The 27,545-nt window shown below is 40.3% G+C and overlaps 1 protein-coding gene across 1 annotated transcript in view; it reads left to right on the plus strand.

Annotated features, from left to right (window-relative positions):
• Positions 1-13,875: 13,875 nt before the first annotated feature.
• Positions 13,876-27,545, plus strand: part of pdgfd (platelet derived growth factor d) — a 70,219-nt gene continuing 56,549 nt past the window's right edge. Inside the window, exon 1 of the mRNA XM_074678801.1 lies at positions 13,876-14,371. Within this exon, the coding sequence (XP_074534902.1) occupies positions 14,254-14,371 (118 nt within the window). The 5' untranslated portion in view covers positions 13,876-14,253. The remainder of the gene's footprint in view (positions 14,372-27,545) is intronic.

Genomic DNA, 27,545 nt, shown 5'->3' on the forward strand with positions numbered 1-27,545 from the left:
GAAAAACTGCTCCCCCTGGTGACTGGCTGCAGTATAAGTCAAAATATGCAGCTCTCCATTCATTCCAGATGGGCTGTGGTCAAACTTAAAAAAAATTAGTACACCTCGTAGAAAAATTTCTCACGTGTGATTGTTGTGGTGATTTGAAGATATTATTTGGCTGCCTTGTATTCAAGCCCTCTTTTTTTTTTAAAAAAAGTTTCATTTTTAGTAGCTATAAGAGGTTAGAAACAAGGTTTAACGTCACGTCTAACAACGATTGACAGCTGCTTCTTTTGTGTATTTTTTTCAGGGATCGTAAAATATGTCGGGAGGTAGAGCCAGGAAGTGATTAGACTCTTGAAAGAAAAAAAAAATACATTATTTTTGTCACCCAGCTCCACTCAGATTCTCCCAGAATCCCTCACAGTCTCGAGTGCGCAGACTCTGGCTGCACAACTGCAACAATGGCTGCACCTGTGATGAGGAATTTTGGCTTCAAAACTGTGCAATGGTAAATGGTGGAGCCACGCTGTCCACTCTATATTTAGTCTATTGTTGGGTCCCATATTTTACAAAGGGAATGTCTCTGAAACATGGATTGCTTGGTCTGGACACAGTGCCTAAGACTGAATGTAGTCATGCTAACATTATTTGGCTTGTGAATTAATCACACAATGGTTTATATGTGTAAGAGCCACAGCGTAATAATCTAAGTTCATTTAAAATATAACACTAAGTTCATAAAATCTATATTTTTGTTCTTGTTATAAATTCAATTGATGCCTGTGCTGTTAAATATTAAAAACCACTCAGGAGTTAAGGTTGAGCTCCTCCCCTTTGGCCTGCCCCTTTATACGGATGTGTGATGCCTCATACACAGCAGAGTGGCTAAGCACTGACATGGCTTGGGAGCATATGGTTTTTCTACCGTGTGATGATGTGTGATGTGAAAGAAATTTTTTCTTTTATTAAAAGTTTAAAAACCCAGATACATCTAATTCGCATAGGAACTAAGTTATCAAGCCAGCAGTTTTTTAGTGGCCTTGACACAGACAAGAAACACCACTACAATATGTTTACAGGAAGTAAACTGTATGTTGCTACATAAGGCTGCCCAAGTACAGGCGACCAAATCTGAGCTGTTTACTGTATTTGAAGGGTGGAGACAACAGAACTATTCTCCTTCAAGCTGTGGTGCCTTAAATTTAAGCACACTGAATAATATATTTTCTTCTGACAAGGGAATGTCCTCCAAAGCAGATGATGAAGATGCAGTTTTCACCTCCTTGAAAATATTCCTAATTGTTTGATAATGAAATAAAAAAGTACAGTTGTGACAGCTGCTGGCACATAACCCCCAAAAGCTTTGTGTTAACACTGAATTAATGGATGCCCTTTAGGCTTGACTGTGTACTGGAATTTTATATATCAGGAAATCCTGCACATCTTATAATCTTACTCTTCAGATGGCCTTACAGTGAACAACACTGTACACGGCTTAATGTGAAAAAAAAAAAAAGATGCTTAAAATGAGTGCGTGTGTGTGTGTGTGTGTGTGTGTGTGTGTGTGTGTGTGTGTGTGTGTGTGTGTGTGTGTGTGTGTGTGTGTGTGTGTGTGTGTGTGTGTGTGTGTGTGTGTGTGTGTGTAAGAGAGAGACAGCATTGGGTTATCTTGTCACGTAACATGCTAAATATCTCTGCAGACCACCACCAGTGAAGCGCAGGGATTAATGGGCCATTGGAGGCTACTTGACATTTCTGATGTCTGTTTCTTCTGCAGGGAATAAAAAATACCACCCTGGATGCCCAAACACACACTCACATACACAAACATTTGGAGCAAAAACAGAAATACAACAAAAAGTGATCAAGTAAAGTTCAAAAAAATAAAAAATAAAAATACTCAAGTGAATTAATTATTCAAAGCATGGAGCCGCTGACTGAACAGTTGGTTAGACACACATGCATACAGAGCCATTTATCAGGATACTGTAGAAGACGGCAAGGCTATTAGTTCTAATGTCAATTTTACTTAGACAGTCTTTATTCTGATAAATTATGTACAGTGTGTGCACTTTATAAATCATGGTGATACATAGGCTGAGTCACAAGTTTAACTTGGGGAAAAAAACGTAAAAGGTCACTCACAAAAGCTTTCTTCAGCTTTCTTCTTCCTGGCATTCAGATATAACAACAGCTCTGCTAAAGTCTTTGAATAATGTGTCGCGATCCTGCAGCAGTTTAAACACTAGAGCATCCATCAAAATGAGGAAGATAAGTCTTTCGTCAACTGTGCATCCTGAGTAAGTGAAGCAAAGGCTGAGTTTCAGTCAAGTCATCTGGCAGCAAAGTTTGAGTTTTCTGTGAGCGTTACCTACATTTTCTAGAGAATCAAAAACATGTCAACATGTGAGCAACCTCAGCGTACAGTCCCAATATTAGGAAACATGCAAGTACAAATGAATTAACCATACACTCTTATTGTTACTTCCTTTAAATGATTTCAAGCTGTGCTGAAAAAGATTGAAGGTTTTCTATGACAAGTATCACTCATCGGCATTTCTTTTTGATCCCCAATTTCATCTTAATGTAATTTCAACCCCTTTCTTTTGATATGAAGTCTTGCATCCTGTTATCCCATTCCATGTGTTCCTGTTTTTTTTTTTTTTTTTTTTTTTTTTTTTACTTAGAGTTATTGGGTTACTCTACCTTTCTTTTGCTTCCAAAATAATAGTTTTCACTTGCTTGGTTTAGCAACTTTTTCTTGATAAATTTCTTTGATTTTTTTTATGTATCACCATGATTTATAAAATATTGCTACTGAATTAAGGAATTTCTTTTTGAGGACTGTTTGAAAAAGCTAGTGTTTTTTAAGGATAAAGACTCTGTTTCCCATGAGCACTTGCACTCAAAGTCATGAGCATATGACTCTTGCCAAGGTGTGCATTTCTTTTGAAGCAAATGAATGGAGATTGGATCTTCTTTTTAATACACACTGTGTTTCTTTGTTCAGGACAACATTTTACTATATAAAACGATGAGTAAATGTATTTATTGATTGTTACATAGTGCTATTGTTTGTAATGTGACAACAAGTAAACTCAGTTTGCACTGTAGTTTACTGGTCAGCTTTATTTAGCACTATGCACTGCCCAGTAATGTTACGGTCTGAAAGTCCTTATCTACCAAGCAGAGCAAACATAACCTTACTCTTCATTTTATTGATAAACTCTCAAGTTTGAAAAGACCACTGCAGAATACCTGCTGACTGTGGGTTGGAATGACCATAATCACAAAAAGTTTAACCCTTTTTTAGCCTTAAGCTTGTGTTTTGCTTGTGCTCTATCGCTCTCCTTTTACCTTTCTTCTGTCCTTTTTCTTCTTGACTGTACAGCCCCAGTATCCACCATTAGTACAGAATTAATCAAAGCAATCCATTTGAGGAGAGAAAAACACAGATCTCTCTTATCACTGCCTAACTCTGCCTGCACGATGTTGGGTCATGGGGACTTCAGTGTGCCATAAACCAATCTGGTTTTGTTTGACATGAACAGACTGACTGACCATTCTGAAACAATCTATTTTGGCACTGATTATCTCATTTTAATTTATGGATTATGATCATGCATATACCTACAAAAGACCTTTTTCAATATTACTTAAGAAGTCCTCATAGTCCCTTTAAAGAGGGATCCAGTCAGATAGCAGCAATAAAAAGGATTAACATGAAGGACAAACAACAAGCAGCTATAACACCAAACCATTCTTCTAACAGCATCAAGCAATGGGACGAGTCCATTCATTAGTCAAATAACCCATAATCCTGTTTTAATGATATAGCATACTAATTAAATAATCCGTTTTTGAAGATGAGAGCGCAGAATCATCAAAAGCACTCTTAGTATAGATATTGTATATTGTAGAAATGACAACCAAAATGACTCTATGGCAGTGTTTTATCTTATGATTGTATAGGGGGGCAGTCACATGCGTCCTCAACAACTGATAAGTCTTATAGTAATGCAAAGTAGAGGCAGCATGAGAACAAAGAGTATCAATGTAGGCTACTTGAATGCATGGGATTTTCTTATGTTAATGAACATGTTAATGAACAATAATCATACACTGGAAATAAATATTGAGACCCTCAAACTTAAAATAATAATGATAATAATGATAATAATAATAATAACAATAATAATAATAATAATAATAATAATAATAATAATAATAATAATAATAATAATAATAATAATAATAATAATAATAAATACAACTTTGTTACATCAGTCCTATCAATGTGTAAAATTGGCATTTGAACCAGTTAAGAGTTTAAGCATTGGTTGTGGCCAGCTTCTTTGCAGGGTGAGCACTATCCTTCAGTCCTGTTCCTGGGGATACCTCCTATTATTATTGAGGAGTTTTTTTCTGAAACACTGTGGAATACCTCAAACACACCTCTTGGTAGTACAATCAAAACAAGGGAAAGAAAAAAATATCAGACCAACATGGGATCCACTTTGAAAGTATAAAATCTGCAAGGAGAAATATTCTGAGCAGTGTGCTTGAATAAAAAATCCTTGAAGTCCTCTGGCACAGCAGTGAAAGATACAGTATCTCCCACCTGAGAGCCAGCTCTGTCTTCAGTTCCCACAGTGAGAAGACACCAATGACATCCATGTTTGTTTTTGTGCCCATTCGTTGAATCTGCCCATGATTGAGAACGTATGTTATCACTGTTGTAAAACTTATTGAACAAACTACCGATTACTTTTGGCTCGTGTAATTAATAAAGCTAAATAAGGACGTGGTCTGCAGTCAGCTCAGTGCAAACTAAACCTTGGTTCATGATCTCTGTCTTAAAGAATGAGAGCGCACTTACTCTTCCATCTCTGTCCTGTCTGTCACCTCGAGTGATTTTGTCCAAAGACAAAGACTAGGACCAAACCTCCAAATGCAGTCAAAATTAACACTGCTACTCAGACTGAAACCTTTCACCATTCAGCAAGCTTTTAATGAAGCATATCACCAGCATCTGTGAGTTCAGCCTACCACTCAGACCAATCAACCACCAGTTCATCCCGACATATTTGGAGATGACCATGCTAAGTCAAAATGCTGCTATGTTGATCAGGTCAATGTTGATCAGGGGCCAGTGTCACTGCAAAGGCAATATAGACTGGAAGAACACAAGGGCACATCTGCACTTTCATATTTAAAATCATAGTTTCATGTAAAACATACATGAACATCAGCTGTAGGTGGCAGCCTCACTTGGTTTAAATTTGTTGTCTGATTTGCAAATAATAATTTTGTCTGGTCTTATGCTTTTCTTTCCCAACACTAGTTTTCACACTTGTTGTAAGTGATGTTTGTTAAGTTTTTTTTTTTTATACACTGTTTTGACTGTGAGTGGGACAAGCAAAAGCATACGTAAAAGGCTCTAGTTTGTAAAACTTCTTTCTCTGTTTCTTGTTGGAGATGAAAAAAGACTTGTGATTTACCAATGACGTTTAAAGTTCAAGGGAATACCTGTCAGGATTATTTTTAATGCCATCTTATTTGTTTTGTATTTAATGCTTAGGCACTAAATAAAGAGTTTCACAGTCTTGTAATCATCATAAAGGGTTTTTTATGCACTTTTATGACTCTACTGTGTGCCTGTTAATAAAGACCTGGGGCATTTGAGTCTTTTCAGCTCTATCTCCGGGCCTGGTGTATGTGTGATGCTTTGATTGTAGATGGAAGAGGTTTACTAAAATGTGTTTTGTCTCAATACCTGTGTAGTATCTCCTGCTGTTTCTATTAGCATCTTCTTTCATGATGTATACATCTCTGTGAGATGATGTCTTTTTAATGCCCACTGGTTGACTCATAGCACAGTGTGTGTGCTGTGTGTGAGGGAGTTGTAGGATAGAAAACTGTGTCAGTGGAGCAGAGAGAATCATAGGACAGATAAGCCTGTCATAATAATCCTCCTTTGCCTTGTGTATCGAGCCAGCTTAATACACCTACCCTCTGATAATCTGCCACAAACACACCTGACAACAGAAGGCATACACAGAACACACATTATGCAAAAACACACAAACAGGAACACACACAAACTCTAAGAGGGAGAGATACTGAACACTTACTGCATTAATAAAAACAAACAATGTGGTGACACAGATAAAACCATCCATCTAATACATGGTGAGTCACTTCTGGTTTAATGGAAAAAATACACTTTATCAGTAGATGGAGGAAAAAATGAGCAAGTAAAAAAGTTTTTACTGCCGTTGGTTACATAAAGTGATGTTTTTTTAGATAAAAGTTTTAGGACACTGGTTTCATGGTTAAAGGGTAAATGGTAAAAATAATCTGTGAAGTACACCAACACCCCTGTGAACCTGGGACACAAACTGTTAAATATTCAGTCAGATGATTTGGTAGAATGGAGTTCAACTTTCTGACGGGAGCACTGGTGCTCTTTGGTGCTTTGAATAGAGTATTAATGATGATATTTTGTCAGAAAACATGAAATCTATGTGCATGGAGCAAAAGCAGTATCCTGTGGTGGAAAAGGATGAGCCAAACTGCATGTGTGATTACTCTGAAGACTCAGGAAAAGAGACCCATCTCATCAGTTAAGAGTTCTCACTTCAACCATCACCAGGATTGTCTTGTTTTTCTTTATTTTATTTTTTTTTAACCTTCACCATGTTTTTAATTTCTTGTATTTAATGTAATTTTAATTAATTTTTTTTACCAGGCATTTCTTGCTCATTACTTATGGCACACTAAAAGTGGAATAGATACATCTTTAGCTCATTCTGTGGCACAGGTATAGCTGAGCAGTTAGGTTCTGCATCTCATGAGGCTTTCCCTCTAGCAAGAGGCAGGGCCCAACCTGCAGCTTCTTTCCAACATGTTACTCACCACTTCTACCACTGTTTCATGCTCAATCCACAGCCTGGTCCTCTCTTAAAAGTCCCATATTATGCAAGAATCACTTTATTAAGTCTTTTAGTGAAATTTGTGGGTATTTGGCTTTCCTCCCAGCCCACAAAATGTGATATTAAATGACAAAACCTGCACTTAGTAGAGCTTGTGAATGTAAAATCCTGACCTAAAACGAGCTGTTTGGATTTTGGGGATTTGCCGAGATCAGCGATTCCCTTTTTTGACCAATCAGGAGCAAGTCTGACCTGATTGGTCCACCGGAGCAGATACCAACTTTGGACAGTACATCAGAGGGCTAGCCAATAGACTGGTCCTGAATCCAGGCGCATTACCAACCATCCTCCAACAAACCTCAGACCCTGGAAATGTGAGTATTTTAAATGCTGTGTGCTGTGGAGCAGATGTAAGAGCTTTTCCTCAGTGTTGCCCCTGTCTCTGTGTTGGCTTCAGGATGCTAACTTAAGCTGCCGTTAGCCTGTTGTTTTAGCCTGTAATGTTACGGTAAACAAGCTTTGCTGTTTTCTTAATATTGTGCACTCGGAGCTTGTGGCGCTGCTCTCACTGACGCAGAAGAGCGGGCAGTGTCAGCGGTGGCTCATTTACATATGAAGGTCACGCCCACTAAATCAGACCATTCTGAACAGAGGGGCTATGAGAGCCTGGAAACAATGCTGCTGTGCTTGATTTATTGGCTTTTTGGACCAAAACATGTTACCACCATTTCATGAAGACATCAATGATCTATATTAAACTGCAGAAAAGGAGCATAATATGGGACCTTTGATAAAAGCATAAAAAGAAAAAAAAAAGATCACTTAAAGTAGAAGTCACAATCATTTATCTGTTGAAATTCTTCTTGAAATTTGTTTTAAAATGTGTTAAATATTCCATAACAAAAATGTCCTTTTAAAATAAATGCTTTATCTTCAAATATATAAATATTATTATACTTTTTTGTGCTGACTTTGTACAGATAGTCACAAGGTCACATCCCTCTGATGACATAATGCCACAGCTCAGTTCTGGAGTCACAGGATCTCTAATTACTGAGATCTGGGACTGGAATGGAGCGTGTCAGAACACTCACCTCTCTCCCCTGCTACACACTTACACAACACAGGGACAGCACATGAAACCAGCCTTACAAGACCTGCACGCCCCATTGCTCATAGTGTGACACACAAACATACATGCACAGGTACTTACATGTTCATACAAACAGATGCGGAGCTCATTAAAAAATTCCCAGAGGGTAGCCAAGAAAGACATGCTACTGTGGGAACCACAAGGAATCTGCCATTGTGACCTGGGAAGCCACACCAAATATATTCAGGACGGAAGAATAGATGATTATATCTATTCTGATGATTTATATTATCCTACAAACAAATACAAGAAGAGATCAGAAAGACTGGATGAATAAAATAGTCAGACCCTCCAACTCTGTTTAAGTCAAGAAAATTGTGTCTTGTTCTGCTACTTGACATCTTGGTTGTGCAGAGGCCAGGGTGTCTACATTAACAAGGACACAAAACCTCAAAAAAATTGAGAAAAATGTACAAAAATTGAACAACTTCACAGAGGCTGTCTGAAATGGCAGTGCAAAGATAGAATCTTAAGGTGGTGCTTGCCCCAAAAAGTATAATCTTAGTACCCAAAAGTAAACCCCTGCAGGCTCTTAAGAGGCTGTTAGAGGCTACGTTTCTCTTCAAAGGGAATAGCTACTTACAAAGTTCTGCAATAACAAATACTCACTACAGCCAGACAAGATGCTAAAAACTCTTCTTCTCTACATCTGTGCGCTCAATATGATCCTCTGGCTCACTTCATGTCATGGTCACATCTATACAGTCCCTCTGTCTGATTCTGCGTGCAGGAGCTGAACTCCTCTTAAAGTACCACGACAGCTAAACCAGATTATATCACACATAATTTAATTTAGCTCCATTTAATACCTGTTTGTGAAAAGCAGCTCAATTTAGCTTTTTATAAATGGCTTTTCTTGACATGTGAAGGTTAAAGAGGAAAGGTTACTGTGCTTTTCATGGATTATGGATCCAATGTTTCTGGTTGGACAACACATGTATATCAACACACACACACACACACACACACACACACACACACACACACACACACACACACACACACACACACACACACACACACACACACACACCTCCATACTAAAACACTGGTCACGTCTCCTCCTGCCAGAGCTAATCCACCCTCATCTGACATTAAGCCGCAGAATGAGAGGATGAAAAGGTAGGCGAAGGGATGAGGTAAGGAGGATAAAATAAAAAGCAGGCAGACAAAAGGAGAACAGAACAGTGCTCTCTGTTCTTCTCACCTTTGACTTGTAATACCAGCACAAATAGGGTTCATCTGATGCTAAGTGTCTGCAGAGATGTTTGCATTTTGAACTAAGATGTTTCTATAATTTTAAAGCCAGCTGAGACTGCTGAGTGTTTATTTATTTATTTATTTATTTATTTTTTACTTTTGATGCTTCTGATACTTTTTCACCAGTTTTCGTTTATATTTGAAGGCACAGTTTTATGTGGAAAAACAGGATTGTACTTATGGGTTACATGTGTGAATGTTTTAGAAATAATAAAGGCACACACATTTTTTCCGAGTTTTGTTTCCCCCACGATATTGTCTTCAAAACTGCTTTCAAGGACATAAATTTATACCCACATGGCAAGAAAAGATGTCATCCAACAACTGACCTGAAATCATTTCCATTCTTCAACAAGCCTTTCTTGTTGATATTTTTCTTCTTTTCTCTTCAGTTTCTCCCTTCTTGTTACTCTCTGCAGTCACTCTCTATAACGAGAACATTTTGCCCATATTTTAATGAATGCCCCCCCGCTGTAACACTAGTTCATCTTTCATCTCTTCTTGTCCATGCAATCCTTCTTTTTTCCAGATTTTCAACCTCTTTTTTTTTTTGTTAATCAAAGCCTGAATATTATGGTGGATCAAAAAAGGCCTCAAACCTGTGAAGGTTTGTTATTACGGCTATAAATATGGCTTTCAGACCACTTCACTCACACATTCATGGATATATTATCAGGACCACACCAGTTCTGGGAAACAAGCCCGGTTGGAACTAAACCAGAAACTCTTTTGTGACAGTGTGTGTATGACTGTGTGTGAAAGAGTGTGCGTGTGTATAAAAGAAAGCCAGAGTGAATGGCACCCACTGTCTGTCTTTGAAATAAGCCTTGTTTCCCTGAGAGCTCTGTTTTTATCATATAATTAGCTGGAACAAATGCAACATGGATTATCACCACGACTGCATGATTTAAAACTGACGGACAGGCTATCCATCTGATGGAGGGAATACGTTTTTATTTACTACCTCATTCTAACTTTTATAATATTTGTGTTTTATCAAACAAAACAACTAATAACAGGTACTTTCATTTATTTATCAACAAGCCTACACATTCCAACTCAGTTGTTGGTGATGGTGGCATGAGATTGCATTCAAAGAAAGAGTAAAAATGCAGTGGCAACCATAAACTGCTTCACCCATGCACATGGTCTCTATGACCTCATCAATTTATTTACAGAACTGAGATTTGGAGCCCTTCATTGTCAGATGTCACACTGGAAACACTGACAAAACATCAAGGCGGAGTTAAGGCTTTGAGCTTCTCACAAACAGCTACAGTGCGCCTCCAGACTGCAAACTCCAGAAAAACTTACCAAATTAATTATGACCTCAAAAGAGACTGAAGCAAAAACATGTTGTTCTAAGAATGAAGTTCTCCAAAGGTCCCATATGATGCTCTTTTTTCTGCTGTTTAATATGGATCATTGATGTGATCATGAAGTGGTAGTAACATGTTTTGGTCCAAAAAGCCAATAAATCAAGCACAGCAGCATTGTTTCCAGGCTCTCATAGCCCCTCTGTTCAGAACAGTCTGATTTAGTGGGCGTGACCTTCATATGTAAACGAGACACCGCTGATACAGTCCCGCTCTTCCGCGTCACTGAAAGCGAGCAATGTAACCATGACTACCGAGCTCCGAGTGCACAATCTTTAGAAAACAGCAAAGCTTGTTTACCGTAACATGACAAGCTACAACAACAGGCTAACTGCAGCTAAAGTTAGCATCCTGAAGCTAACACAGAGACAGGGGGGACACTGAGGAAAAGCTCTTACATCTGCTCCACAGCACACAGCATTTTAAAATACTCACATATTCAGGGTCCGAGGTTTGTTGGTGGATGCTTGGTAATGCGCCTGGATTCAGGACCAGTCTATTCCCTAGCCCTCTGTTGTACTGTCCAAAGTTGTAAAAGCAGTCAGCCGTGAAGTGACTTGCACACACATGCATAGTTTTACTGTGTGTAGCTGGCACATTTCCTTGATAAATGAACTCTCGCCACTCAGTCTTGTCTTCTTCCGAGATGGGAGGCTTGTACATGGAACTATGTGGCTGTTTACAGCCAAAAACAAAACAGTGATGGCTCTTCAACTTCGGCATTCTCCTCCCCGAGAGGAGGGAAGTGGACAGCTCTGGTGGACCAATCAGGCCAGACTTGCTCCTGATTGGTCAAAAAGGGAATCGCTGACCGGCAAACCCTGGAAATTCCAAACAGCTTGTTTTTTGGTCAGGATTTTGCATTCACAAGCACTAAGTACAGGTTTTGTTGTTAAATTTCACATTTTGTGGGCTGGGAGGAAAGCCAAAGACCCACAAATTTCACTAAAAGACTTAATAAAGTGATTTTTGCATAATATGGGACCTTTCAACAAGAAGTATTGTTGAAATTTTGATCCTTTCTAAAGTGATGAGACTTTGTGCACCCATTGCCCTTTTGCAGGGTCAGATTTAAAGAAAGGAAAAAAAACTCATTTTCCAGGTCAAAGTCTTTGTCATGATAAATTTCCAATTCTTTTTTAATGAGGATGAAACTCAAAGTATCAGAATATTCAGCACAGCTGTATATACGCCACACTTTTTTTTTTTCAATAAATTGTATTAAAAAAATGTAACAGGTCAAAACTGATGGGTGAAAAATTATGGCTAAGATTTCACAGAACATTTGTGTCACCACAAGGTGTGAGTCATCTCTGTCAGACGATAAACATGGTTTTTAATCAAACCCTGACGTGTCCTTCCACTGTGCAGAGCGTTTCTCAAGGCCACTTCAACTGTGAAGAAAGTTCTGTTAGTGCTGTGGATTAAACCAGCATTTTTTTTTTTTAATTTAGTGGTTTGCATACCTACCTGCTTCCAAGCCTGTCACCCATACCGGGACGAACACACTTTAGACAGTGCGCCTGTACGCTGTGAGGTTGCTGCAGGGGACTAATAATGCTGGGTCATCTAGGCAGACATATACTCTGGACACACACCAACACACTCAAAGAAAGAGAAAAGTTAAAATACAGAGAAAGAAGAGATCATATTTCTCTTTCACATTGTGATAATGATAATGCACCAAATGCTAAATCATGTGGAAAAAATGAAAATCCATCATCCATTCGATGTCCAGATATTGCAGCGTTTCCCTTTAATGATCATGAATGTACTAACATCCCCAGGGTGTTAGTGTTCATGTAGGCATCATGAGCATGCATGGCCCACCATATGATACATTTGTGCCTGCCAGCTGTCTTTATATGTGCTTTCACATTCAGTCCCTGGGTGCAGTATGCCTTTGAAGCTCAGCTGGGAAGTCTAATAGCTTTTAATTTTAATTAATTTCCCCTCACTATTAATAACCTATATCATCCTCTAAGTGGTTCTGAGTTTTAAAAGGTGCTGCATTACTCATTAGCCAATTGCAGGGGTAAATGAGAAGGCTTTGTGCCGAGTCAGCGGGAACATTGAGTTGGCGAGTTCATCCTGTAAACCTTAAATTACTCTTAAGATGTGCTGGTGTGTTTAGTGTCAACAGGGGTGACAAGAAAGGAGAGTAACAGGAGTGATGGTAAATGTGACCAGTGCGGGAGGAAGTTACAGGCTGGGAAAGTGAAAGGAATGATGAATAAATCAAACATATATAACTGCGCCTGGAGGAGAGTAGATCTGATCATAGGCACATTTAGAAACTCAGTGCAAGTGCTGAAGCCAGTGTGGAAAAATAAAGCATGGAACACCTTGACATTTTACAATGCTAGATAAATCACTCTGAAATGTGCTCACTGAAATGACTTCAAACATAATGTCTGAGTGAAATAAACTGGCAGAGAGCACAAAGCTGCCTATTGAGTGATTCCTGGATTTTCTTATTAGGATTTCTGAACAAGTGCATTCATGTCGCCTGTGTTGTGTTCGACGAGTTTTGACAGCTTGTTTGAAGCACTGAGTGATGTGAAAGAGATAACATCATAGACATGAGGGATGAAACAGAGGGACAGTGTCAGTCATGGAAAGTTTAAGATAAAACACGGGGGCCTCCAACAAACTAACAAATGCAGGTCACCGTGAAAGGAATTGCCCTGTGTACAGATCCCATCTGAACTCATGTCAGCTGTTTTTAACTATCAACTACTGATCACTCAAGGGCTGAACAGATGAGACTTCCCCTCTTTTTAGTTTCCTCTCATGTGGCTTGTGGTGACCTCCCTTTGCTGTCATCTGAGGGTTTATCAATGAAAATACAACCTCTCTCTCGTCTATGGTCCACTCTGAGGAGAAAGTGTTGGGGAAAAAAAAACATTAACTAGATTTGAAAGCTCAAACGCTGAACAAAAAGAACTGATGTGTTAGTGATGATTCTCAAATTCCCTCACTTACTCTGAAGGCTGTTACTCTCTCTCTCTCCACGCACACACACGCACACGCACGCACGGTAGCGCGCACCACTTTGAAGACTGCAGTCTGCAAACTTTAACGCACCGACTTTCCCAGCTCAGACGCGCCAGTTTGAAACCACCAAACTATGCGAGATATTTCAGAGTGACTGAGCTGAATTTATTTGCAGCACCACGATAAGAAGTTCGGCGCCTTTAAACACATGCCTGACCGTGAACGGAGCTATATTACCCTCCACGTGCGCTTCACTGTTTCGGAGTTTCGCTCTCTTCAGTCTGCGTGTGAGTAGTTTTTCCTAAGAAGACTAATTCTGAGGTATTTTGGCACAGGACGGGACACCGTGTGCGCAAGGCGTCAGGGCTCAGGGGGCAACAAGTGGCTCTCATTTACTGGCAGAGGAGGAGGGAGGTTACGAGCTGAAAGTTGCTGAATGGAAAGTTAGCTCAGAGTGAAACTGTCTGTGGTAAGGTAATACATCAAATCTTTTTTTTTTTTAACGCAAGAAGCGGAGAACTAAAACTAAATCAAGTTGGACAGCAACATGAGTGGCCCGCTGGTTTTCCAGATATGGATGGTTTTATTGTTGGGGATTGTTACCGGACTCGGACGGGCTCAGGTCTCCACTGCCAAAGTGATAAGGTGCAACATCAGGAGAGACGGTGAGACTGTGGCTTTATGATTTCACTTTCTGTGATGTTCATCTGGAATTCTGTTCTGTCCACTTGATCAAAAATCGTTTGTACTTTCTGAAAATTCTTCTAAATGTGGCTGAAATGAAGCTTTAATGTTTAAGATGATCGACTTTGACATAACACATGATATTTATCAGCTATAAAACTCACTCCTGTTGATCAATAACAACCTCTCTTGTAAATCAATGACTGTCTTTTGGTGGCCCAAACTCCTGTTAATAAGTGTGACAATGGACTGACATTTCAGGTGGTAGTGAACGACCTGCTGACCTGCCTATGAAAAACTTGAGGAGGCAGGGAAGGCAGCATGACAGAGAAAAGGTTAATATAAAGGTTTAGTAAAAAGGAAAAGTAAAGTCTGCAGGATAACAAAGATGTTCCAATTTTACTGATGTGGACAGCTGACTCACACAAACTGTGATTTTTGTCACGGTAACTGTGCGTCTCCTTTATTCAAACTGAGGTCTTCAGATTTCCCAAACCTCGTCTCACTTCCTGCAGGTGTGCCATGCTTACTTTTCATTTGGCCCCGAGGCTACAGTCACTGTGCTAGAGTACCTTTGATTATGCACACACACATATGCACCTACACACATACACACACAGAGGCATTCACACAGCTGCAGGGTTGCTTTTGGCTGGGAAACATGAAAATACCACTGTATTAGGTTCTAACCTGGATGGCTGCCCCCAGGCATCCTTCACCTCCCACCCTATGTGTGTGTATCCATGTGTGTATGTGTGTTTACACACACAAAAAAAAAAAAAAACAGTGAAGGAGGTCGTGACTTAGAGTCTACACCAACATTTCGATGGCATTTTCTCCTCCGTCAAATACCCCTGAGCTTTCTAAAGTTCAAATGATTTTCCTGAGTGCATTTGACTGTTCAAGGTAAATCATTTTAGAAACCAAACATTCTGTGCATGCACTGAGTGCATCTAAACAAACTCGGATAAGTAAATACCAGGGTTTTGTTGTTGTTGTAACCTGTGTGTGAGGCTTCTGTGGATGCAGAAGACAGAATTGCAATCTGTCAAGGACAAGACAGCTGCAGGACCTTCAGTCAGAGCCTGTAAAAAAACATTACATGTCATGAAAGCACCTGGTATTGGACAAAAGAAGAGACTGGTCCTTTTGTTGGAATATGACAGATGTCCTGGCTCTGGCTGGTGCATGTTTGCAGGAGAAGTCTCTGTTCTCTTGCAGAAAAGGAGACCAGAAATGTGTTAAACAGAACCATTAAATGCTCTATAAGTAGACCCCAACTTAACATAGCCACTCTGTCTGATGCTCTGCTTTAACAAGAAACAATCCACCACTCCTCTCTATGGACTCTGGGTGCGTATTGGTAATTTTGCCAAATCTGCAGCAGGCCCTGAATGAATTCTTTTTAACATAAACACATTCTTGAGGCTGATTTATATTAATTAACCTTGAATCGAAGGAATAAACAGTTCCTCTTTTGTACATATCCCTGAGATGTCTACACTTGCCATCTGTCAAATTAATCCAAAATGCGGGAACACCCGCTGATGCTGTCTGGAAATTCTTAGATCCCAGAAAATGCCCTAAGAACTTGGCTGGAGAATATGTTTCCTTTGAGTATTAAGTGCAGGTTTTTTAGTGTTGCACACTTTCAGACAATTAAATCATTCTGTCAGAGGAGCTTTGAGGATGACATAAGTTTTTGAACACTCACACAGGAGAGGAGCTATCACTCACTGCTGATCCTGCTGGCAAATCTGGCGAGGCATCTTTACGATCTGTTAATATCAAATCAGATCACCATTATCAAAGTGAACTCTTTGATCCTTTGATGATCCTTTGTTGCATGAAGACGACTCGCTGTGATAGCTGCCGCTGAGACAGGCAGGTTGTATGCTAAACAGGCTTGTAGAGGCTCTTGAATCCACAGCAAGGCAAATATGGAAACTCAGTTATTTTAGTGGCTAGTGCTAATTAGCTGTATAGCAATTATGTACCTGCAATGGAAATGATGAACCTTAACCAACAGGGGGTCTGTAACTGTTCTTTCAACAATTTACCACTGTGAGTCTGCTAAATTGTTCACCTTGGAGTGTGAGTGTGTGTGTGTGTGCTCTGTCAGAATGTCTTAACGCATTTCAGGAATTTCCCCCAAGGTTTTCCCTCCGTTGTTAGTTCAGGGCATTTCTAGTTCTTTTTGTCTGCCATTTAAATGTGTTCGTTTGTGTGTGTGCCTTAAATAAGTTGTCGGGGTGAGATAAGGGGACAGAGTGTATTTGTAGAAAAGGGAAACACACAAGCACATATGTAAACACACAGGACACAGTAAACATGATTCAGCATTTTGCCCATTCACATACTGTTTGTGTGTGTTCACATGTGTATGTCTGTGAGTGTGAGAGTAAGCAAAACTTGCAGGCTGGGAAATATGGACATGTGTTTGCATGGGCACAGACAGAAACAAACATACAGTGGTCAGATATAAGCACTTTTGAGTCCCAGGCTGAGAGTAAAGCTGTAGTTATGTAGCTTACACATTCAGCATTGTTTTCATATAACATCTTGGGTTTTTTTTTAGACTTGCACTTTACAGTTGAATCATGCTGAGCTTAATTCTGAGGCAGTATGATGTCAAATTAGATCTAAAGTTGTAAACTCCTGTTGCCTTTAGCAATGTGCAATTTCTGTGCATCTGTGTAGCTCCTTCTGAAACCATCTGTTTTTGCCAATCTACCTGTAACAATTTTTTTAGTTGAACTCAGTGAAAAGTGACATTAAAAGTCGTGCTACTTACTTTCCCTTGTCTCTTGCTGTCATGACCAATGAAGTCTCTTCCAACAAATCAGCACTCAAGCTTTCTTCCCAACAGTATTTTCTTTTGAAGGAAGATTTGGAAAGGCTGTTACAAAGTGGCATGGGAGACTGGTCATCTTCCCCATGTACCCCCATTTTGCACTAGTTTCTTGGTAATTGCTCAAACAAGTGTCTAGTACCGCTTTCTCTGAAACGAAGCTTGATTTACTTTGTAACAAAGAGCCACATGCACATCACAAGGAAGACAGATTGCTGGATGTCTTACATTGTTGCTCTGTGTCTGCAGTTGGTCTCCACTTTATTATTAATATAGTAGTTTAAAAAAAAAAAACTACAGAGCCCCGGAGGTGTCTCACTATAATAAAGCGAGGTAATGCTTTATTTATCCCGTTCTCTCACTACACTATTGCGTGGAGGGAACGCTTTAGTAACATGTGAAAGAATTAAAGAAAAAAGAAAGAAAGAATTAAGATGATGTTCGTAAAGGATGATTTTATCCAAGGTCGTAGTTAATTTTATTCACACAGTCTGAAAACTTTGAAGTCAATTGAATGTTATTGCTGTTTTGGCCTCTTTGCTGAACAGAAAGGAAACTTATATTCAGAGAAAGAATCACATTATCTTATTCAAAGGCTCCTGGTGCATCTTTCTGATTCCTCCACTTTTTTATTCCTATGGTTTGTCTCTTATCTGTTGCCCTCCACTCTCAGTGCTGTCTTATCAGTCTCTGCCTCACCACATATCAGTCCATCTCCCCAGATCCTCCTCTTTCAATCTCTCCCTTTCTCATTTCTGCCTTTATCTTCTGCCATCTGTTCATCTTCTTTTAATCAAAAGCCTCTTCAACCTGTTGGCTCTGTGAGCAAATACAATGTTGCAAACAGTGTCACAGGCATGCAAGCTAGCACAGTCACAGGAAACAAAGCTACCCGAACGGGGACACAGATTTAGATAACCTTTGGGAAGAAACAAACAGTTAAAACCCCTAAAAGAACCCTGTTGTCACAGGGAAGACAAAAAAAGGCATGGAGGGATAATCAATGACAGACAGGCTACAGAAGAACACATGTGCTCCTAAGGCTACCAATGAGTGTGACGTCATGCTTGTTGAGTTTTACCCTGAACTTAAGATGGCCATTCCTCTGATAACACACACACATGTAAATGCACATTCAAATTAAAGAGCTGTTCCAAATTGTATCAAAAAGTGTGCAAACGGGATAGAACAGCTTTCTGTGACACATTGGACCAGACGGATAAAATCTCAACTCAGAGTGTATTCACACCTGTGGCTCGTTTCCCTTTGTTCCGATTCAGGGGCGAAAATGATAAAATTGTAGCGGTTGTCACTTGGTTCGTTTGTGTTCACAAGGCAAAAGTCTCTTGCATCCAAAGATATAAACCATTGCTACGAGCCATTAATTTTTTTTCTCTCATTGGTCAGAAATCATACCTGGAAGGTGGGGAGTTTTATTATCTTCATTCATTTACTCATGTATGTTCTTACCTACTTTCCACTGAGAAGAACAGCCATGGTGCATCAACAACATGTGTGGCTAGTTAGGCCTATAGTATTAGCATCTGGCTCACATACCAGTGTGCGCTATATGATCAACGTGCAGTTTTTAAGAGCCCCGACTGCGTTAAGGCACTTAGATAAGGTACTCCATTTCTGCACTGCTCCACGTGAGCCCACGACTCATTTTTCTCAGTTCTTCAGCCTTCTCTTCTTCTCCTGCTGCTGCTGTGGTTGATTCTTCTACTTCTTCTTCTTCTACTGTTTTGACTGTACAGTTGTCAACCGAGCTCATTACTGCTTGCACTACTACAGTGTGAGCCACAGTTATGAGTCAGTTGCTGGGGCATTTGTGTTATCACTGCAAAGGAACCGCTACAGGGCTTGAATGGAAGCGAGCTGAGAACACCTAGTTTTGGCAATCTTGACCCGTTTGTTTTTGTCCCGCATTGGAGCGCGATTGCTGTGTTCACATATGCCTAAATGAGCTGGGGTTCCAGGTGGGGCTGCTCACTCTTTCAGAACAACTGACCCAAATGATCCAGGTGTGAAAACACCCTCAGTGTCCACTATAGAGCAGAATTTGCTGTGGCAGCAGTGCAAAGTAACAGCAGGTCATAGTAGTGTGTATTTTCTTTGCAAAAATGTTTGTCAATTCAAAAATGTTTAATTGATAACAAAATCAAAACAATAGAGAAAATCAGATCACTTATTTTATCAAACCAATCTGCAGCAAAGACTTATGTTATATTTAACGTCAAATGTTACTTCTTCCATCTCTGAATTGGTATAGGTGGGTTACAAAAACAATAGTGTCCATTTTGGGCTGGTATTGAGAGTTAGGTAATAACCCTTAGCAAGCCTGAGAGCACCATGAGGAATGATTGAGTCTCAGTCATCTCTGGTTGGGAAAAGTAGAGCAACATCTTGTCCTGCAATCCAGGCGATGGCAGCAGAACTGATGAGTGTGTCTCAACCCATAAATGGTAGTTAGAATAACTATAGTGGTGAAAGTTGTGACATTCATCTTGTTAAAGTATAAACATGTTTCATGTGTGAATGAGGATAGAAACATCAACATAAAGTGCTACAATGATGCTGCTACAAACCAATTACATAGAAGCTTTCTTGACCATGGAGGGACACAGATGGACTTTTTTTTTCTTAGCTTTGCAGGCAAGTGATTCTTATATGAATAAACTATCTATTAATCTTCATGTCATGATGTTTATGTTTTTCGTTGGCAACCAGGTGATAAGAGGGATAATATGTAGTGAATAGATGATAGTGCAAATTAGAATCCTGACAAGGTGAGAAGTATCCCTATACCATGGGGTCAGGAACTTGCACAACCACCTGCACCTTTCTCTTATTGAGCCCCTCTCTGTGCTGTTTGTGTCATCATTGAAAACTAGGCTCGTCACAACATAAGATTATTTCTCACATTTATAACTGAGATGTGGTAAAATTGATTAGCATTAGCATTAACAGAGGTCTGCTACCAGAGATAATCTCATGTCTGATTGAAGACAGGGTGCAAATTGTATCCAAATGTTTCTATGTCACCACATTAAACTGCAGGATGACAGCAGGGAGGGGGTCACTGGAATTTATGAGTCACACCGAGGACACCCAGCAAGAAACTACTCCCCACCCACAATGTCTGACTTGCAGTCATACACTAACACAATTACAGGATCTCCCTTTCAAGGGTATCCCCTAACAAACAACTGCCAGTGCTCACAAACACACACACTTTTTGTGCAAAAATTGCATGTGCTAAAACCACCCCACCCCTAAACATTTGGCAGACAGTCCTTTCCTCCCTTGCACAGACGAAACAGGGTGGTGACCACTTGGACAGTCTGGCAGGAGAGGATTTTGTGTGACAAGAGAGTGAGATTATGTCTTGGAAATTGAGTGGAGTTAGGTGTGGGGCGAAAAATGTGGTTGTGCTTGGATTTTTGGTGCAGGGGGCAGCAGGGGAAGAGTGAAAGTTTAGAAGGAAGCTTAGATGAGTTAGAGGGCACTGAGGAGAGGGAGAGGGAAAGGTGTGTTCTGGCAGATATGCCAAGTTAAAAGACCTGTCCCTCTACTTTTCTGCCCTGTCAGCTTGGGAAGAGAGATAGTACAACCAACAGCAAGCAAATGGAGAGAGTATAAAAGAGGAGATGGAGGGAAGCAGAACTGATAGGAGTGAAGGAAAGAGGGGTGAGATAAGGAATTTTTGGATAGAGGGAGAGAGGATGGAGTAGAAAGCCAAGCATCAGCAGATTATGATCTGATCTGAGTTTCTGTTCAGAGGTTAAGCATAAAAAGAAAGCACAAGAAGGACTCTGTCAACAAGCAGTACCCTCACCAAGCCGCAGACCAGGCAGGCTTCCCAGACTGGAAAGGTCATTCAAAGCACAATGATTGAGGTGGAAACATAGCCATGCTTCCTCACCTCATGACCGATTGAATAGTTTAACTAAACAATGAATCCCCCAATCCAGATACACAGAATATCCAAACAAAGAAAACTTGTAACTTGAAATTCTCTCTCCTGCAAGATAAAAAAAATAAACACATGGCCTGCTAACAGAGATGAGCAACGTCTCCAACACAATCATAACATATTTCAGGAGTTAAAAAAGTGAGGTAGGGTTAAGATTCACTAGTGCCAGTTCCTATACAAAGTTTAAGCCATTTATCACCAAATTATGTTTTTACTTATGCATAAAGTAGGTGCAGCAGTGGCGAGCGGTGACCTGTGACAGTGGTCATGCTGAAGTGTTAACTACAGCGAGCGCCCATTTTTTTTAGATTTTTATTTATCATTAAAAACATGTAATATGTCTTTCACGGAGCCCTGGAGGTGCCAGGCTGCAGAATATTTTATCGAGGCGAGAGGACGCCTTTCACATGTTCTTAAAGCGTTCCCTCCACGCAATAGTGTAGTGAGAGAACGGGATAAATAAAGCATTACCTCGCTTTATTATAGTGAGACACCTCCGGGGCTCTGTAGTTTTTTTTTTTTAAACTACTATATCAACTTGATTTTAATAGACACTCTCACATTTGCACATACCCATGTTACCAACAACAATGTGTTGAAATTTACAGTACAAAGTATGTGCAGAGATGCGTGCTCATGCTTGCTCATTGCAGTGTGAAGGTTGTTGAATTCACCATAACCTGTCGTAGTCCAGACCGTGTGTTCCATAACAAAGGAGACATGGCCAACAGAACAATTTGCTAACCTATGGACAGCCAGCTAGCCATTTATGTTTGTCATAAGTGCTAGCTTGAAAGTGACGGACAAAATTCTTTGCTGTTTTTGTGATGACTAATTCAGGAGTAGGCCGACCACTTGAAATTATATTTTTCTTTTCTTTTCCTCAAAAGTTCTCCGGGAAAACGGCACTGAACGCAATGACTGAATTTAATTGATTTCACTCATTTTGACTCAGCTACTGTGGCAATGAAGTAATGGTTAATCTAGTTATGAGCATGTGCATTGGCAGATAAGCTGCTTCACTGACAAATTTTTTGCCATTCAAAATGCTCATGTACAGTAAACACAGCCTCTAGCCCTGATACTACTCGGTATCGCAGTGCGCATGTGGGAAACAAGCTGTCAGCTTTCAAGCTTTTTGCAAACAAAACGGGACAGATGAGGCAGGAATTTAAGACCAAAACAGTAGAACTAAGGTATTTTATAATAGAACACACTGACTGATGAATATTTTCAATGATTTTATTTGAAAGGCTTGGGAATGCACTGCATTTATAGCTTATTGTGACTGGTCGCCCCTGAGGTTCAGGATATGGTTTTCATGTCTTTTTCCCAGACAAACTGAATTTAACTGAGCCATTCGGTGGAATGAGGCTAAAAAACAAAAACAAAACAAAAAAAAACAAAGCAAAACAAAACAAAAATCACAAAAAGTCTCTTCCATTCTCTAGAAGCCTTTCTTAAACCGTGTGAGTTTTGGCAAGTTGGAATCTTTCCTGAATCATTCATTAAACTCCTTCAAATGTTCAACAAAGCTGGTTACTCACCAGCACTATTAACTGAACTTGCATCGCTGGCAGCTTAAGCCAGGACAAATTTCTGCTGGGTGCAGTAAAACACAGTGCTTAGTAACTCTTGGCAACTCTTAATATCTCCTGTGTCCCCCCAGCATATGCGTGGTTGCTCACCATCTCCGGAGTGAATTCTGCTCACACCCCTGTCCATGAGTTGTAAATTAAGCTGCTCAGTTTACCATTCTTCAAAATTTGTGCAGACTGTTTATTTACACAAGCACCCTTCTTAAATCAGTCCATCATTCTGTCAGTGGCAGTGATCTTTCTTTTTTTTTTTTCCAGGATTATTTATTGCCACTGATGTTGCCTTTTTAGGCCAAACTAACACATTTTACAAGCCAGTAATGCTTTTAAGAAACTTGGCCCAGCTGAGGACACAGTGTACTGTAGAGAGGAATCAGAGTACGGCTGAAAGATAAAGAAGGGGAGACAGATGTTCTGTCCTTGTTGTCGGTCTTGTAGTCGAGCCATCTGACTGCCACAGTGGATGCAGAAAACAGAGGAGTAGGAAAATGAGATGAAGAGAAAGAGGTGGATGGTGCAAATAAAGAGGGGCAGAAAGAGAGAAATGCAAGGAACAAAAAAGAATATGATTAGGCCAGCAGATGAAAGAGAAGAGCAGATGAAATGAGGAACATGAAGGGAATAAAGAAGAAGTTTTAGGGGGGATGGCATCGAGCTAAGCAGAGACAGAGAAAGGAGAATTAATGAATAGAAGTGGGGAAAAAAGTTGGAGAATAAACAAGTGGAAAGTTATAATTGAAGGGGAGATTTGAGGTTGAACAGGGTAACGCAAAGAGGATGAAGTGAAGCAGGGGGAGGAGAAGGATGGGGTATTCTGCCAATATGTGAGCGCCACAAAAAGAGCTGACGAGCAGGTTAAAGAAAGAGCCAGAGAGAGGGAGGGGGAGGAATAACACGAGGCAAGCTCAGTGAGAAAGAGAGTGATGGATATGAAAAGAGACAGAGGAGAGGTGTGAAAGAGTGATAGAGAGTGCATGGCATCACAACAGAGAGAAATGGGAGTGGGAGGGAGTGTGCTGAATAAGCAGCAAATGTGAAAAAGAAACAAGAGATTAAGGGATAAGAAGAGTATAGAAGAAAAGAAGAAAGTTTGGACAGAGGGAGGGAGTTTGTGAACACACGGGGAGGCACCACCGACAGCGGGAGAAGGACTGATGAATACGAATGAAGGATAATAAGAGTATGAAAACAGAGCAATCGAGGGAGAGAGTGCCAGTAGATTAGTGAAGAGAAGTAGATATTACTGTGTGTGATATAAAGTGCACAGCTTGGGTGCATTAACATCCTCATACCTACAGCAGAGTGTGTTTATACACGGTTTGCCTGGAATATCACTTTAAGGTTGACAGAGCACATTAAGCAAAGTAATTAGCTTTTGTAAATTTACTAAAACACAGAGTGTGAGGAGTATTTAAAAACCACTCAGGTGTGTTGAAGAGAGTTTCTGTCCAACACTGTTTTATAATGTTATAATAAAACTGCTTTGTTTGAACTCAGACAGCTTGTACATAGACAGAGCCACTCCTAAATCAGCTCAAGTATATACTCTTAGCTGACAAATTTAAGGCAACAGCAACGTTTATTCTCTCAGTAAGCTGTCAGACTGGCACTAGGTGACAGCTTCTAAACCACATCACACCTCATATTTACAGAAAGAACTCCAGAGTCTAACAGTGCCTCTGTAGTTGCATCTGGTGTGTTAATTACATCCATATCCCCAAAGGCAAGGTGTTGCATAGAAACCAGCTCTCAGAGGGGATTGTGAGGGAAATGAGAAGGATCTCTGCTGCAGCTATTTGGGAATCACCGCGATCTAAGTTGAAATAAACAAAAGCAGGTGTGATCTCTATAAAGCTGTATACCGAATACTTATGTTAAAAGGATAATTATTGTTATTGTTGAGTTTTTTTTGGGGGGGTAAGTATGAGGAGATGCTGGTCAGCTCTCAAACTTAGTCACAAAAACTGATTGGAGAACAGACTCTCTCAACAACCCAGAAAGTGAAAACGTTTTCATTTTTAAACAGATATTGCAAAGTTATAATTATCTTCTTTTTTGGGGACAAGATAACTATGAAGGTAGGCTGCACAGTGGTGCAACGGTTGCACTGCAGCCACACAAGAAGGTCACCAGTTCAATTCCCAGTTCACCCCCAGTGGGCCTTTCTGTGTGGAGTTTGCATGTTCTCCCTGGGCATGTGTAGGTTCCCTCCAGATACTCCGGCTTTCACAGTCCAGAAACATGCTCATCAGGTTAAATGGTCACTCTAAATGGCCTGTAGGTGTGAGTGTGTGCATGAAAAGTTGGGTGGGCCAGAAAGATTTACCCATCGTTTTTTCAGCACTATCCAAAAAGGCTTGCAGACAAACATAACAAACATTGAACACAGTTTCTACACTTTATTCTCTGTCACCAAAAACATTTACATCTCAGTATGGCCACCCTTTGCCTTTATCATAGCCTGGAGATGACCTGGCACTGCCTCTGCATCAAGTTATGACCATGACTTCATCAGAGCTGTCTTCAAAGCGGTGACACTGCTGTGAAATACTCTTAAGACCTCCCTCTCCAGGATAGACCAGATCGCAAAGTCCATTGGATTGATGTCCGGACTTGATGGAGGCCACATCTTCTTGTCCCAGAAGCCAGGAAAGTGCTGTTTGCACCAGGCCTGTGTGACATTGGATGTGTGAGCGGGTGCACAATCTTATGTGATGATATACTGGTTTCCAAACACAATTCGTACACCATTTCAACACTTTTCCTTCAAGCATTTGAAGGTACACCTGGCTGTTCACTTTCACACCCTCCTGAATGAAGACCAAAAGAGACTTTGAGCCATCAGATGCAACAGCAGCCCACACCATGACTCCAGCTGGCTTCTGACGACAAAAATGAGTTCTGCAGCCTTCGGGTAGGTGCTGTGCACTATGTGCATAAACCCTGTCATTCTGGGAACTGACCACTGCCTGAACGGTGAAGATCTTCTCATCAGACCAAACCAGGACTTTGTCTGTGACACTCTGGATCTCCTGCAGCATCATTTCCCCCCTGTAAAGATGTTTTTTCTTAGGAGCAGCTGAAATCAGTTGCCTGTGTTGCATTTTTAGTGCTTTCAGTCCGAGATCCTGTTTGACGATTCTTCTCAGTGAAGTTCTTGAGATGTTCACTTCCTTTGCTGTTGCCCTCATGCTTCTGTGAGGATTCCTTTGGATTCTGTTCCTTACCATCTCAACAACTCTTTTGGTCCGGACTGAATGTTTTCTTCCAGGGCTTGCTGGAGGTATTCTCCTTGTCTCCTTGTATCGTTTCATGACATAGTAGACAGTCTTACGCCAAACATTCACCTTTTTCATGATTTGCACTGTTGTCTGTCCAGCCTCCTTCAAGGCCACAATCTGGTCGTGCTTACCCTTCAATGCCATACTCGACAATCGACAATAAACAAATGAATTCAAATACATAAAAAGCTATGCCTTTTAAGAGAAACTATCCAAAGTTTAAAGTTTCTAGGACAAAAGCTAAGCAAACAAAATAGAGATATACGATGGGTAAATCTTTCTGGCCCACCATGTATGTGTCAGCCCTGCGATTGACTGGCGACCAGTCCAGGGTGTACCCGCCTCTGGCCCTAAGATGGCAGGGATAGGCTCCAGCCACCCACAACCCTGAACAGGATTTGATATTGCAACAGCCCCAACATTGGTGTTCTGGTCACAATTTCTCAAAGCCAATCCAATCAGGAGCACAGGTTGAGCTTAGCAGTTAAACTGCATGCCCAGTGTTCAGAAGCTACTTATGGTTCTCAAAGCTTGCAGCCTGGATATGTCTACAAACTTTCTTCCCTCATACTCAGTCCTGTGATCTGAATGAGTAAATAAAAGCCCCAAAATAATAAATAGCCAAATTACATGTTACAAATGTCCTTGCCTGCAGCTGTGTATAGCCTAGCATCCACACAAGTGCTCCAGCTGGTTTCTTAATTCGGAGGCTGTGCTGACTGGCATCTCTTGGGGTCAAAAACACACAAAGACAGAAAGCAACCAGGGAAGATAAAGGCTGCAAATCACAACTTTTGACAGAGGTGCTCCAGGCCTGCACAGCTTTGTTTTGGCACAGTCGTCACATGACATTATGACACACTCCACTCTCATGGTGTTTATAACAAGCGGTCAATATGATGGCTTCTTTTTTCTGTCCCATCAATGAAGCTGTTTAATTTAATGCCCCTGATTCTGTTTTTTGACCCTGCATTGTTTGTGTGATGCTGTTTTTCCATAGACTATGCTTAAAGCTGCTGTGTTTGTTTTTGACTTAAGGATATGTTTTTGAATTTGCATCATTTTAGGGCTTGAGGCGTGCTTGTCCAAATGAAGATGGGGTCATTGCTCATTAACTAACCGGCCAGGCCACTTGGAGTTGACTTTATGCTTCATCAAAAGACAAGGTGTTCTTGGATGATTGAAGCTTGGTTCTGCACTGAGGCAAAAGTCCATCATATCCTGTTTTCCATCATATCGTGATGGACTAATTGTCTTTTTTCAGGTTGCTATCTGCTTCAAACGTGCTTGTTCTTAGTGTTGTTGATGTTAGAGTCTCAAGGATGTTTTTCATACAGTTCAGTGTCATTTAGAGTACAAGTTGACCCTTAACATCAATCCATAAGAGCATGTGCTCCCTACTTTGGACAAACTGGTGCTACCTTTAACCCCTTTTTATCATTATTTTCC

This window comes from Halichoeres trimaculatus, unplaced genomic scaffold, assembly GCF_033239565.1.
Source record: "Halichoeres trimaculatus isolate MK-OKI-2021-1 unplaced genomic scaffold, fHalTri1.1 fHalTri1_scaffold_9, whole genome shotgun sequence".
NCBI classification, from domain to species: Eukaryota; Metazoa; Chordata; class Actinopteri; order Labriformes; family Labridae; genus Halichoeres; species Halichoeres trimaculatus.